At 35.7% G+C, this 12,922-nt stretch overlaps 1 protein-coding gene across 5 annotated transcripts in view; it reads left to right on the plus strand.

Annotated features, from left to right (window-relative positions):
- Nucleotides 1-12,922, plus strand: part of CACNA2D3 (calcium voltage-gated channel auxiliary subunit alpha2delta 3) — a 469,002-nt gene that overhangs the window by 297,253 nt on the left and 158,827 nt on the right. For all 5 annotated transcript variants that reach the window (XR_003559900.2, XR_003559897.2, XR_003559899.2 and 2 more), the window contains 2 exons: nucleotides 3,438-3,516; nucleotides 10,703-10,836. Coding sequence is in view for 2 of the 5 variants with exons in the window: in XM_027805095.2 (XP_027660896.1) it covers nucleotides 3,438-3,516; nucleotides 10,703-10,836 (213 nt within the window). In the remaining 3 variants the exon portion in view is untranslated. The remainder of the gene's footprint in view (nucleotides 1-3,437; nucleotides 3,517-10,702; nucleotides 10,837-12,922) is intronic.

Genomic DNA, 12,922 nt, shown 5'->3' on the forward strand with positions numbered 1-12,922 from the left:
GCACTTAATCAACTGACCACTCATATTCACTGCTAGTTCTCTACTTTATAGCTTTTATTTTTATTTTTTCTACTTACGCCAAACTACTAGCCATATTTTTTATGATGCTTAAAATATTTTCTAGTGAAACTGCAGATACCAAGTAAACTATATGTAGAAAATGTGCTCAGAGGAAAATCATTAAAATCCTTGCAACAGTATCACAGATGCAGCCCATTACTCATAATGTTCTATGATACCAATTTGTTGAAATCTTTTTTGTAGGTTTAATGCAGTTTGCTGCCTATGCCCATTATCATGCTTACTGCTCATCCTTTTACATAAGGCTGGTCTCCTCTTACTAGGAACACAGTAAAGTTTGATTCTTTGTAGATTAAAGCAGATTGTTAAATATGCATCTCTCATATGTATTCAGTCCCATCATAGGCTATATCCAAGCATCATTTTCCGAAAGATAAACTGTGGCAGTGATTTATGCTGTATTTTGAGGATACAAATCTCTCTTTGCACTTTCACGTGTGTTTAGAGAATAAAGATTTTCTCTATTAATACTTTTCCTAGCCATCAACAAAGCATAGAAGTACCATGCTTTTGTTTAATGCTGTGTCCTATAGAGTCTTAGAGTAGGATGATGCATACTGTTTGATTAAAACTAATTAACAACACTAAACAATCAGTGCATATACTTTTAAGTTATATATATATCATGATTCCGTTCTATGTACATTTTATATTTGAAAGACTGGGAAGCTTTGTGATTGAAATCTGCTCTCTAGGCATGATAATAATGCAGAACACAATGTATGCCTAAAACCAGGATCTGACCATTAAGAAAATGGACAAAAGAGCAGTGAGGGAATATAGTATCACAACTGACAGTAAAGAAGGAAACTTTCAAAGACATTTTAAAACTTATTCAGTGAAGAAAAAAAACCCAATGCTGGGAACTTAATATGAGGTTGGTATATTCTACAAATAATTTCTTTCAGCTCACTGAGAGAAAAATGTACTAATTGAAAACAAATATAAGAAATCTAATTATTTGATTATTTTTAATTACAAATGGATTAAATTAGAGGTCTTCGTAAACTTCTCACTTCATTATTCTGTGTAATTAGATTTCTATATAATTAAGCATGTCTGTTTTGTGAAAGTGAGACTCGATTGGCTATTAACAAAATATGCTCTAGAATACTTTATTCATGCACAGCTTTTTAATCATGATAACAGAGTTTATGTGAAAATGTTTGGGTAATGATGATTCTATTAAGTATACTGATAAAAAGCTAAAAGGATCTGATGTGGTGTTTAGTTACAATTTTTAGTGTTACAATATGGAATTAATATTTTTTTATTTTCATACATAATGAGAGCACCATGTTTGCAGTTACAAATGGTCAATTTCCTAACTTAATCTGTTTTATCTTCAAAATTCAAAAAAATGTAGAACGATTTCTTTCATTAGAAAATCAGTCAAGTTTTTAATCTCTTCTGTAAAATGTTGCTCTTCCGTAAAATATTTCATAGAATCATTTAGATTGGAAAGGACCTGTGAAGATCATCTTGTCCAGCCCTCTGCTCAGAGCAGGTGAAGATGGATCAGGTTGCTCAGGAACTTGTCTAGTCAGATTTTGACTGTCTCCTAGGTTGCAGGTTCTGCCGCAACTCTGAGCAATGTTTTCTAATATTTTATCACCCTTGTGATAAAAATGCTTTTCTTTATATTAAATCAGAATTGTTTAGGACCCTCTTCTGACTTTTGTCCTATGCAATGTTGTCCTCTTAGAGTCCACCTTCGAAAAGAGTCTGTCTTTTCCAGTATGTCAATGTCTGTCTTGTATAGGGGAATCCAAAACTGAGCTCAGTGCTCTAGGGTGCTGTCTTGCAATGGAATGGAGGGAAATAATCACCTTGTATTCATCTTGCTAATATGGCCCAATATACACTTGGCCTCTTTTGCCTGGAAAAATCATTAGGGAATGGAAAAATGGTTGTGCAAGCTTAGGCACTTGGAATGAGGCATAAGTCTTAGCATGGCAAGGGCTTCGGTGGGCAGAATATGGGCTTTAGCTGTGGCTGTCAGGTGCTGTTCTCAATTCTGTTGCTGGAGGCTTAGTCAGATTGAGTGATTCTCACTATGCTCCATCTTACCCAGCTATATCAGATGGTAGATTAAGAAGGTATGGACCTGTGTGGGATTTCTAGGTGGGATACGCTGGGACCCACAGCAGTGATTTCTTTGCTCAGCGCATGCACGTGGGTGGTCACGGACCCAACCTGGACGAAGGGACTGTGAGTGCCACACGAACTTGTATTATTGAGGTAGAGGAAGCTGTGGACAACATGCTGCTTTCCCGTTCCCTGTGTTACTCAACTATCTCTGGTGTAGTTTCCTCTGTATAGAATAGGGCTAAAAGTACAAGGTATGAGGTGGAGAATGCTGTCATCATTCTACTACGAGGACAAATTTGCAGCTGTTTTCAAGGCTTGGAAATTAACTCAACCCTGAATCTGTCTCTGTCTAGTAGGAAAGTACTGAGGAAATAGTATAGAAAAGAGAGAAATATTGTAATGGAAATTTTCCTTTGCTTTCTAAATGGTAGCTGTCTGAAGCTGCTCAAAACCTGTTTTGGATATGAGTATAACATGAATCTGTGGAATCCAGACAAACAAGTGTTATTTAGTATCTATCAAGGTGTACCTGCGTCCAAAGTTTCCAAACTATGCCATTCTTCTCTGCCAAGAAATTTTATCTGGGCAGAATTTTAAGTAAAGCAGCATTTTTTTTTTAGGAATTCTGGATGAAGGTGTCTGTGTGCATGCACATGCACATGCATAGACCAGATGTATAGCTTTTTGCAGAGGTATTTGTCTGGGAAATGTGGCAACCCTGAACATGATTCTGCTGTTTAATGCTTGATAGCACAAGTGCCACCTGTGGGTACCTGTCTTTAAGTTGACAAAGATACCGTGTCATATGAACCTTGAAAGCTGAGGGGAATTTGCTTGCCTGCTGTTTCAGATCCTTTATCTACAGAAGTATTTGCTAATTAAGTGCCTCATTCTCCACACCATAGCAGTTTGTTGAATTCGTAAGTGCAGAACAGATTTGTCTGAAATGTGCAGTTTTGCCTTGTACCCCGGTGGGTTTAGTTTATTCTCACTTACATTTTAAACCTTTTACCATAACTTTAGTTAAATGTCGGCTATTAAAAACATACAAAGAAATGAGCCATTCTGTTACACAGAACAAAAGGCACATTTTGTCATGAAGACATTACTGGCAGAGACTTTTTTTTAATGTACTATGCTGTTTAACCAGTAATACTTTCTTAAAAAGGGCTATCCATATGAATTACACAGCTGTATCTGAAGTTCCACCGTGTAAGTTTTAAACAAAGTATTAATTGACTTGATCTTTTGCATTTTACTTTCAGGTTCGCATTTTTACCTATCTGATTGGAAGAGAAGCTGCTTTTGCTGATAACCTGAAGTGGATGGCCTGTGCTAACAAAGGTTAGTTAACCTTCAACTGTGAAAGCCTTGTTTTCAAAACCCCATTACTGAGCCTTCCTGCATATCTGACCCTTCTACAGATATGGTGTCACTGACCACTGAGCAGAGAGGATGGTTTGTTTTTTTCCAGAAAAGGAAAAGACTTATTTACCTTGTACCATAGAATTTAAAAAGAAAAAAAAATATTTGAAATGCATTATTTTCTTAAAATATATATGAAGCTTTTAAACTATGTGATCTTAAAGTTTTGTTCAGAGAAAAAATGTCAATTTCAAAGTATTTGTTCTATTATAGCTGTTATTACTCAGTCAGAGTTAGTTTGATTCCTAAGAACATTGGGTACAAGTCCTGTTGTGTTAGGCACGGTATGTGAAATACCAGACATCCTGTCCCTTGAGGAACTGACAATGTAATTGAAAAAACAGTTTTATATTCTTTAAGGAAGGCGCATTAAAACATTTAAGATGCTGAGATGCTACAGTAAAACGGTTGACTAATATAAGTAAGAATGATTCCCAAGTGAAAAAAAAAAAACCCCGAACCCTAATTAATTTTCAGGTTTTCCTTTTCCCTTCATCTTGGGCGGGGAAAAAAAAAAGTTTGGTTTTTTTTCCGTTGTGCCACATTACATTATGATGAATTGCATCAGGTGCTATCCATTTAGTCATTATTTCTTTAACTACTGTTATGTCCAGCTGATGGAAATTACACAGTTTGAAGTCTTGTCTTAATCAGCTAATATTACACCATAATTTAGTTTAAATAATAGTATAAGAATCCTTTGAAGCATCTTTTTTGAAGACAATTTAATCAACAAAATCTTTTAGCTTTTTAGCCCAGCTCTACAGATTCATAAAGATCTAAGTACAGCAACTCAGAAATTAGGACCAGGCAATAGCCACTGCCCTAGCAGATCGTCTGGTCCACGTCTTCCTTATTCCCAGAGGGGGAAAAGTGGCCACCTTTGTCATTCTTCAGGATTACTTTGTTCTTTACAGAGCTGTGTAGCTTTGAGTGAGGATCTTACTCATATAAATCAACTAAAAAGCTTAATGACCGTTTCTTCTAGAATTTTTTTCTCAGTTAAAATACCTGTTCTCTGATAGTTTATTGATGCAAAAATCTACCTTTAACCAGTAATTAAATGCTTTTAAAGAAGTTTGATAATCACTATTGGAAACAGCATAAGTAATTATGTCAGACAGTATGGATTTAGATCTTTTTTTACGGTTTTCAGCTACAGCTTATCCATTTTCTTTTAATGAAATGAAGGATTATAGCACAACAGATGAGAAGTGTAGAAAAGCTGGTCGAAAGATTGGCTGAATGGCTGGACTGCAGTTTACTACTTGCATGGGTGGGCCAAAGTATGTTGTCGTCACTGAGGGTCAATGACCCTAAAATCAATTTTCCTTGCAGTGATTTTCCCCTTGGAAGCACAACATAGATGAAGGCTGTTCACAGGCTTTCCAGCTGACTGGGCTGTGGACAGCAGTCCTTTCCTTCAAAATAAGTCCCAGGGGAAATTCATATCACCTTGCAAAACTTCTTTAGCTTCTAGATTCTGATGGTGAAACCTTGAAAAACCCCAAGCATGCTTTTCTGTTACATTTTTGTGTATAAGTAGGGCATATCTAGAGGGAGTTGGCTTAATGAAGCAAAACACCAAGCCATTTAAAAAACATTAAAACATTCAAGAACCCCGAAGTCCCTCTAGAGCAGTTTGTGAAATTTGCAGTGATTTACTCTTCTGTATCATAAGCAAGTGCACGTACATAAAGGAAAAGAATAAAGATTTACTAATATTCTGAGATGAAAAAAGGTAGAAGTTTCCCAGTGCTTAGCATGCGTCAGATTTTAAAGTAAGCAGGCACTACCTTTCCCTCAGCAGTCACTTCCAGCAGAAAGCTGTAAAGATAAAGACGGGAGTTAATGCATTACTAACAGAAAAGCCAGGATTAAACTTTTTTTTTTTTTGAGTAAAATTCTCTATTACCTTAGTAATTTGAAGCATCTGTTTTAAGTATATATATTTTTTTTAATTTTTATTATGGTTTATCACTGTGGTTGGCATATTGTAAAATGGACAAAGGAGGGGATTCTTCAGTACAAATGAGCACAGCCTGAGAAAGCAGTGTAGAGAAAAGTGCTTTGCATATCAGAGGCCTGATAGGGGCTCTCTATCTGCCAGCAGAGGACAGATCAGCCCTGAGGCAAATTGTGCCCCAGCTGTAGCAGTTTATAGACTATAGACTATATTGTATTAGCAGAGGAGAGTTGTATACAGGAAGCCCCAGTCACATCCATTCCCATTATTAGCATGACCCCAGCACCTCGTGCTCTGTGGGCTCTTGTAGGGGGTGGCAGGGAGCCAGTTACAGATACTGTTCACCTGCTTGAGAGGCCTCTTAGGTGGGGGGACAGGGGGGGTATTCTCCATGGGAGTTTTACAGCTGCAGTGAAACAATGAAATCCCTCCTTAGTTCCTACCCAAAGAAGATTTTTTTTTAATTCTGATATTTTATTAGTTGCAAGAATATCCATCTATTTTGCGCAGTGTCCAGAAAACAAAAAGTACTGTACTCCATGTAAAAATCCATTGAAGGCATTTTGAAAAGTTACAAGCCTAGGGTGGACGTTTTAGAGAAAAATAAGCTATCCAAAAGCATTGCAAGTATCATGCAATATGGAAAAGCAGGCTACTTGCAGAGCATAAGTGTCTGTCTTTAACCGGATTATTATACATATCTCATATTTGTCATTGCTAAAACTTACCCATTTCCTTCATGATTTTTTTTCCTGCTGGGGAGGAAAAAAAAGTAGCACTGACTGTAAGGGGTTCTAAGGTAGCATAATTCACACACCAGGGAGCAGGGAAGCAGGTGTTAGAATGCAAAAATTTAAGCAGGGGGTTGCTGCTATTGCTTATGTGGCCTCAACAGCTGTGCTCAAGAACTTCAGAGCATGTATTTATCTGATGATTAAAACTTGGTGTAGGGAGAGTAAGGATTTTTAATCCATGGAGTCCTCTGATCTCTAAATAGGAGAGGTAAATTTAGCAGTTTAGGAAGGTAGTTCTTGTAAGGTTTGGCATTCGTTACACATAGCTACAAACACATGAATCATCAAAAAGTCTAAATAAACAGTGAAAATCAACTAAAAGAATGTTACCTAATTCTGTTCCTAGCTACAATATAGTATTTTTGGTAGAATTTTCCCATTAGGTGAAGACAGAAAAATAAGTAGTAGAACAAGCATTAAAAATATGGAAAATATCATTTACATAGCTTTTGCAATTCCTTTCACTTAGTTGTTAAGAAAGCTAAAACTTAAGGGAAACAACATTTTGTAGAAGCAAAGTAAACAGATGAACCAGAAATTCAAAGATAGGTAATTCTTCAGGTTACATGAGTTATGGAAACTGTAAAATCATTGTAGATTTTTCTAATGTGAGACACAAAAGCACAAATCATATTTATAAGGAGATTAAGCAGACATAATCTTTAATGCAAGTAACTAACTCTTCCCAGAAATTGCAAATGAAGCCCACCCCTGAGATCACATAAAAACCTAGAGAGAATCCATATGGTTGTATCTTATGACACCATCTTAGTCTTGTCTTTTATATATCTTCAACAACAATTTTTACATTTCACTAAACTCAGTTATTTCAAGCAACCTGATTAAAAGGAATAAAGTCTCTGACACACTCTTTCTTTCAACTTTTCATCTCCTGCAGCATAATATATGAATACGTCTGTGAAATACAGGTAGTATTAAAAAAATAGGATTTTTTTCACACTAATCCCTTTTTCTTCCACTTACTAACTTTGACTTCTTTAGCTGTCATACTCACTGGGCAAGGAGCACTACATGGCTGGCCTGCAACTACATGCATGCCAGTATACATGTGCTGATTTACCACCTGGCTGCTTCCGAACAGGATGCTCAGTGTCACTTCTTTCAGTCTTGGGGTAGTCACAAATTTTCACTAGCCTTTGAGACATTTGTTTCTTTGTTAAGTGTATATGAAATTGATTCAGACTTAAATCTCTCTGAGTTGTAGAAAATTAGGCAAAACCTGTTTTCTCTATTGTGCAGTTTAGAGATACGGTTTGCAAGTACTGCAACAAGAAATAAATATTTTTTGTAGCATGCTGCCTCGGTAGTTCTGTGTAAGCTGTGATATGATAGCATGCATTCTCAGAAATACTACAAAGAGAAATGCCTAATGTAATACACATCCATACGAAGAATAGTTACAAATAAGTCCTCAGGTAGGTGTTCGTGCTCATGTCAGTTGTACCTGGTCCAGATGGATCTCTTCTAAAGAAAGGAAAAGAAGAAAAGAAAAAAAAATATTCCTCATTATCAGTGTCTTGTAACTTGTATAAACCTGTATGACACAACACTGAAATGTTTCAGATTGGGTTCTGTTTTCTATTTCTTTTTTTCTTTTTTCTTTTTGTTTGCATAATCTAGGTAAGTTTTTTCACTTGAAAAACTGACATAAAAACATTTCAGGAAGCAATCAGAACACATGTTCATTTCACAGCAAGGTATTCTTTATCTGAAAGTTAATTTATAGGCTGTGGTTAAAGAATTTTCCAGGCATGGACACACAGGAGCTTCTTAAATGAGTCTTTAAATGAGCCTTTAAGGTTTTGATTATAATGGTGTGACATTAAAAAGCATTAACTAATTGTGATTTCAACCTGTATGAGTAAGAAAATACTGCTTGATTAAAAAAGATCTTTCTATCACCTTAGATGCAATAATTTTTTTTCAAGTAGTTAATCTCAGACTATTCGGGTATTATTTAATATGCTCACGTATATTAAGGATTTAAGTGCAGGTGCTGTCCTGTTGTTCACTGTACACTACTCAGTGCAAGTAGACCTCTGGTCCAACTTGTAATTTTGCACACTGTTCTAAAAGAAGCGCAAGTACTGGCAAAACATGGACTGAAAAGTACATGAACTCAACACAACAAGTAGTATTGGAGTGCATGTGATGTAAGATTGCATAGAACACACCGAACCAAAACAGTGACTAAGTCCAGTCTTTAAGGACAACTAAAACCTTGTCCATGAGGACAACTGAAACTATGTGTTTGATAAAAGTAGAAAAGGAGATGCGAAAGTACGTGGAGGTCCCCTGCTTTAAATCTCCTACAGAGAAACAAGCAGACTTTGTGTGCTCTTTCATTTCATTTCAGTCCTCACTTACAGGCATTGTAGACTAGTCTAAGGTGGAGGAAGAAAGGCAAAAGGCCGTTTAGTCTGTTTGTGCTTCTGTTTAATTTTTCTGAATTTCTGAGTGGCCTTTGAGTATCTAACTTGAAACATGTGAACAGTGCTTAATATAGCCTCTCAGTATTGGTTCTCTTCTGAGATTTCTGAAATGACACATACCAAAATTCAGGCACTCTGAACTGCTTCAGGAAAATGCAGGTCATCACCTGTTAAATGAGTGATCTACACAGTTATGTATTTTGAATCTTTGATTAAGAGCATTATACACCATAGTGTATAAATGATATACATGCATACATGTATGTATATAATTTATGAGGCTCTATATGTGAATAGCTCATACTGGCAAATAATCATATTTTGACTGTGTATTGACACTTACACCAAATTAGAAGGACCAGATAGTGAAATGTCCCTTATTACTCACAGGATGGAGAAATATTTACTTTGATTTGGGAGACTCAGCACTCCCAACACTGGAGCAGACAGCATTTCAGAAAGAGTAACGACCACATTGCTTTTTCCCTAAGTGTTCTAAGCCAATAATTCATGAAAGTACACCATAATTCTCTTCCCCCCCCCCCCCCCCTACATAGAATTCTGCATTCTAAAGTATAGATTTCCTAATTAAACTTATGGCAGACATCTTACTCGGTGGCTGAAAAAGCTTTCAGAACCTTAGACAAAAAATAGCTCTGTTCTGAATCAAGAGTTAAACCATGATAGCGTATGTAGTAGTCAGTTAACATCCTCACACAATGGTGGACTTCACTGGAAAAAAAATCAAATAAAAATCTCGAAACAGAATAATGAATATTGTGACAGTATGAATACTATACTATAAGTATGAATATTGTACTAGGAATATTTGAGGTCATAGTATAATCAAATTACAGGCAGGTGTATTCAAATCAGAAAGCTCTAAATTCAGACTACAGAGCATCCTTGTAATCTTGCCAGAATTGTGCCTGTTTGCAATAAACACAGCTCAAAAGTTCTTTGCAGCTTCCATGTTTTTTGCTGGAGCTTAATATTCTAGCTCCACAGAAGCTGTGATCTTGTCAAAAGACTAAAATAGTAGCAAGGCCTCTTTCATGAAAATTCCAAACTGGTCTTTTCTCAGTAAAGAAAAGGAAAGTATATGAACTCTAAGTGATGCATTTAAATAAGGCCTGATTAAACTATAGCACTGAAATTCGTCAGGCCTTTATCATCCTTGCATGATGTGGGCTCCAGCTGCAAGTTTGTGATGTATAAAGATTCTTGACATCTAAGCACTGAAAAGGAGGTGGTGACAGCTCAGATAGCTGTGGCCTCTGCTGTTCTCAATCTCCTCATGTTGTAGGAGATGTTTTTAAATTATTAAGAAAGATTTGATCACTAAACCAAGCAATTCTAGTTGTAGTCTGTTGTCTGTGACCTGCCATTTGTAAATAACATTTTTTTCTGACATCTAGTCACATTCTATAAAGATGAGCATTTCAGACCATATGCAACTACTGTTTTGTTACTGTGGTTCTAATCAATAATGTTTCTTGAAACTGGGCAAACAGGATGAGGCATTGCTAGACAAAGTTGATGCCAGCTTTAACTTCTGAAGTACGCAGAATTTAAAAATGAATTGCAAACAACTTTACTATTAAGAAACACAAGTTTTCTGGAAACAGAGTGTTTAGGACAGGCAGTGCAGTCATTCTTAGCAATACTGAGAACCCAATTCTTCAGGACTGGCCAAAGATTTTGCAGACTTCTGTTTTCACCAATTATTACTGTTTGAGGCTGCCTCTTATGAAATACTGTTTTTTTGCATTTCTTCTTTGGAGATAAACAAGCAGAAAACATGACAGACGTAAAAAATATTATACTCCTTGATGGAGTCTTCCTTAATTTGTTCCGTCTGGTTTATAACTTGAAATTGTGTGTTTTCACAGGATTTTTTACTCAGATCTCTACCTTAGCTGATGTTCAAGAGAATGTCATGGAATATCTCCATGTTCTTAGCCGACCAAAGGTTATTGACCAAGAGCACGATGTAGTATGGACTGAAGCATATATTGACAGCACTGTAAGTCTGCATGATAAAGCATTTAATACAGGCTGACTGCATATAATGAGGAACTGGGAGCAAAACTGTTGTAGAAACACTAGTTGTGCATCTGATTACTGTTGCTGGAATGTGACAATTCAGTGTAAGAATCAGGCTTAATACGTTACAAGTAAATAATTCAAGATTGCTGAACTTTAGCAGATATTTATAAATTGTATATTCCATAGAAAATAATGAAAAAACATGCTTGACAGCATAATTTTAAAATTTATGATCTCCAAATGTACATTTTATTAATCAAAAATGGGAATTGAACAGAAATTGATTAGATTAACTATTTTTTTCCATATGTTTAAAAACATGTCCGTGAATATATCTGTATAAAAGCATAGACTGACAAGGATCAAGATTTTTAATATATAAAGTGGGTCAACATCTAGTGGACAACTGTGAAGAGAAGAATAATGAGAAGATTCTGCCTTTTAAGGTGGATTGAATAGGTGATTTGATATACAAAATTGTCATAAATGTCCAATATTAATGGAATGAACCTTTGGAGTTGAAGCAGAACTTGCTGTTATGCAGTGACTGAGCACTCATGATACTTCTGTATCATTTGTGGTAAATTGTCAGATTTGCAGATAAAAGTGGTTCATTTTCATGGGTTGGTCTGAAACAGCTTCTTATCCATTTTATTTTCCTTATTATGTTTCTTTTGATCCAATTAAAATATTTTGGTTTGCATATTATCTATAGAACTAGAATTTGAATCAAATATCTGTCTTTTAGTACAAGTGATGCCAAGTATTCAATATAATGAATAGAAGGTCACAGATGACTAGTGGCAAAGCTGTTTCTTTCTGATTGTTTAAAATTATTACTTTCATGAAAATGGGCCAAGGTGGGAGAATCTCATTAGCTTCACTTTGATAATTTCTTTTTTTTTTTTTGAGGGGGTGCTGATGATGGCATTGTTTGTTTTGTTTTGAGTCTGTAATGCTTCTACAAGGTTTACTTTTTAATCAATACAAAAATATTCTAGGAAAAAAAGCACCTGGGGAATAGATTTTTGCTTCATTTTCACATTTGATTTAGCTCTTTTCTATTCTTCAGTTGTGGCCATGGGTGCACTAATGTAAAGTAAATACTAAAACTGCAGTTATGAAGGAGAAACAAAAAATTGCTTGACAATACTGTTTTGGGGAGAATTTACTGATCTTTGTTTGTTTTTTTGTTTTTGGTTTGGGTTTGTTTTTTTTTTAAAGAACATATTAATCTAGTCTCCCCTTTGCTCTCTTTCTTTTATTGAAACATAAGGATGAGATGAACAGAAATTACCTGTTATCACTGTCCACTGTCCCTTCAGGGCATCCCATGAAATGGAGAGATGACTAGGAAAACCTAGTTCTTATCCACTTCTTTCTCTTATATGCTTGAAGTAATCAGTGTGTATATGTTGAAGCAAGTTTGTGTATTTGCTAGAGTGACTAGCAGAAAGAGATCTAAGTGGTGTTTTAGTGTAACCCTCCTCTTTGTCCTTTGCTCATGAATCTTGCATTAAAAGTGCTGCAAACAAAATCTTCCTCCTTTCTCAGCACCAAGTCCTCCCTTTATCTGCCAAGAAAGTAAAAAGTGCTGTTTCAGAATTAATTTTACACTTCAGTCTGTCTTTCATCTGCTAATCTGTAATATTTAGAAAAGTTAGTCTAACTTTCAGTGATTCTCCTGTAGGTTATGGAAAGGCTAAGGAAAATTAATAACAATGTTGTGTGAAATACTAAGTGACTACAGCAGGGGTGGGTAAATGCAAGTGAACTTAAGGACACTAGAGGGAGCATAGAGAAGGAAGGCTGAGAAAACAGGAAAATTAAAAAAAAAAATGGAGCTGTTACATCCTTGAATAAGGGAACTGTTTGAATCCAAACAAAAGCTGTTTTTACTGCAATCAAAATACTTCTAGGTTCTTCTCTTACTCTTCTTACTCTGTTGACTAAGGCTAATTAATGTCATTCTACGCACCTATATATATTTATATACATGCACATGTATATGTATAGACATATGCACTCATACATACTCACATGCTCACATACATTTTTAAGTG

The sequence above is a fragment of the Falco cherrug genome, chromosome 4, assembly GCF_023634085.1.
Source record: "Falco cherrug isolate bFalChe1 chromosome 4, bFalChe1.pri, whole genome shotgun sequence".
NCBI lineage: Eukaryota > Metazoa > Chordata > Aves > Falconiformes > Falconidae > Falco > Falco cherrug.